This window comes from Penaeus vannamei, chromosome 18 (genome assembly GCF_042767895.1).
Source record: "Penaeus vannamei isolate JL-2024 chromosome 18, ASM4276789v1, whole genome shotgun sequence".
Classification (NCBI taxonomy): Eukaryota; Metazoa; Arthropoda; class Malacostraca; order Decapoda; family Penaeidae; genus Penaeus; species Penaeus vannamei.
In genome coordinates this window covers 666,153-668,652 of record NC_091566.1, presented here as the reverse complement: position 1 = coordinate 668,652, position 2,500 = coordinate 666,153, and the positions used below count along the sequence as shown (strand labels likewise).

General features: G+C 44.2%; 1 protein-coding gene across 2 annotated transcripts in view; it reads left to right on the top strand.

The window, feature by feature from the left end:
* Positions 1-2,500, top strand: part of LOC113816955 (organic solute transporter subunit alpha) — a 69,389-nt gene that overhangs the window by 62,015 nt on the left and 4,874 nt on the right. For both annotated transcript variants that reach the window (XM_070132588.1, XM_070132587.1), the window contains 4 exons: positions 950-1,101; positions 1,581-1,819; positions 2,010-2,105; positions 2,422-2,500. The exon at positions 2,422-2,500 is cut by the window's right edge and continues 193 nt beyond it. In XM_070132588.1, coding sequence (XP_069988689.1) covers positions 950-1,101; positions 1,581-1,819; positions 2,010-2,105; positions 2,422-2,500 — 566 coding nt within the window. The remainder of the gene's footprint in view (positions 1-949; positions 1,102-1,580; positions 1,820-2,009; positions 2,106-2,421) is intronic.

Below are 2,500 nucleotides of genomic sequence, written 5' to 3'. Positions count from 1 at the left end.
GACACGCCAGGGAGGAGAGAGAGCCGAGGAAGGGAGCCGAGGACGCGGAAGGATATTTTAAGCCTCGGTTCGGTCCGGGTTGCTGTCCACCCAAATTGCCTCGGTGTACTGCACGCCCGCGTCAAGATGTACTCCGTGGCCTGTAAGGATGTGCGATGCGCCGTGTGTGATTCCGGTTTACTCTGCGGGCCGCTGTGGAGACTCCCAAGGGGGCGCTGGTGGAGTGACGAGGAAGGTGAACGGAGGATTTAACCGGGGTTCAGAGGCGGTGGGAAAGGATTGAGGAGAGATGCTTTTGCAATGAGATTACTGTTCCTTGCCTTGTCTAATAGCATTTGCATTGTGTGTTTGTGCACACACACATGCAAACACTCTCTCTCTCTCACACACACACACACACACACACACACACACACACACACACACACACACACACACACACACACACACACACACACACACACACAATATATATATATATATATATATATATATATATATATATATATATATATATATATATAAACACACACACACACACACACACACACACACACACACACACTATATATATATATATATATATATATATATATATATATATATATATATATATATATATATACATACATATATATACATACATACATACATACATACATACATACATACATATATATATATATATATATATATATATATATATATATATATATATATATATATACATATACATACCTACATATGCATATATACATATGTTTGTTTATATGTACACACATATATGTGTGTGTGTGTGTAAGTATATTCATATGTACGTATATATATACATACACCCATGTCTACCTGAAATCCCTACCCACATTAGCGTACATGACTAAGCCACCCCGAGCACCAGGGGCCCTCAGCCTTCCCGCAGCGACGACCAACCGCCTTCCGTCCCTTGCAGCTTTGGGCGTCGCCGGCTGGGTGCTGCTGGGCCTGGCGACGGTCGCCTTCGTGACGCTGGTCGGCCTCCTGGTGGACACCGTGCGCCACGTGGTCCGCCACTGCCACCCGCGCCACAAGGCCACCACCTGCGTCGTGCTCTCCGTCTACCCGGTCAGTGCCAGGGGCCAGACAGGTGTCGGTGCAAGTCGGTGTATATGCATGTGTGTGTGTGTATACATACATACATACATACATACATACATATATATATATATATATATATATATATATATATATATATATATGTATGTATATATATATGTATATATATATATACATATATATATAATGTATATATATATGTATATATATATATATATATATATATATATATATATATATATATATATATGTATATATGTGTGTGTGTGTGTGTGTGTGTGTGTGTGTAAATACACACACACACACATATGTATATATATTGTGTGTGTGCTTGTTTATGAGTTTGTGTGTGTGTGTGCGGGTGTATGCAATGGATATGCAAGGTATATGTAGCATAAGACTGAGAGAAAGTTAAGAGATGAATCCCAGTCTGACACACACGCAGAGAAGCACCGTGCACCTCCTCATCCTTCCCTCCTTCGCTGCAGGTCATCGGGCTGTGCAGTTACCTGGGCTTGCTCTTCCAAAAGGCTAACATGTTTCTCGACGCGACGGCTCAGCTGTGGTTCGCGCTGTGCATGTGGCAGTTCCTCCAGTTGACGCTCTCCTATTTCGGCGGCGAGTCTCGCTTCGTCAGGAAGATGGAGGGGACGGTGCTGCCTTGGAAGGGGCCGCCCTGCTGCTGCTGGCCCTGTTGCATCTGCTGCCCGAAGTCGACGGTCATCAAGTAGGTCGTGCGGCCAACTTGGCTAGTGACCGAGCCATGTCGCCTCGCAGTATTAATAAAACTCATTTGTTTACTAATGTTGTTGTGCCATCAGCTAAAAATGCAAAAATCATTTATCCACATCTAGGATGCACTTCTCTTTTTGAAATGCGTTCGTATGAATTACTAATCTGCATATAACCTCCCGCAGGCCACAGATCCGGATGGTGAAGATCCTGGTGATGCAGCATCCGTGGGTCCAGCTCATCGTCTCCATCTTCCAAGTCACGCTCTGGATCGAAGGCTGGTCAGTCGGAGCCTCCTCTTGGCCGCGAAGCCTTCCTGTCAGATTTCCTTGACAAGCAGTTCTCGAGGATTTTCTTGTTTGAGCCAAAACACTGAATGTACCGAAATGACTCAGCACATAGTCTTTTATCCCTGTTTTGGTAGATAACAGGCTTCAAAATCTCCTCCAGTAATATAATGTAATAGACTCAGACAGACAGAGAACGTCAAATGCCATTTCTGAGGGAGCTCGACCAGTGTTTTGGGTAAACATCTTAGTAATACCCAGTAACTAGTAATTACCGAGAACAGCTGCCCAGATTATACCTTTCCGACAGGTACACCCACATGGACATGCGGCCCAACAACGCCTACATCTACATCTACCTGGTGACGACCACCTCCTTCTTCTTCGGT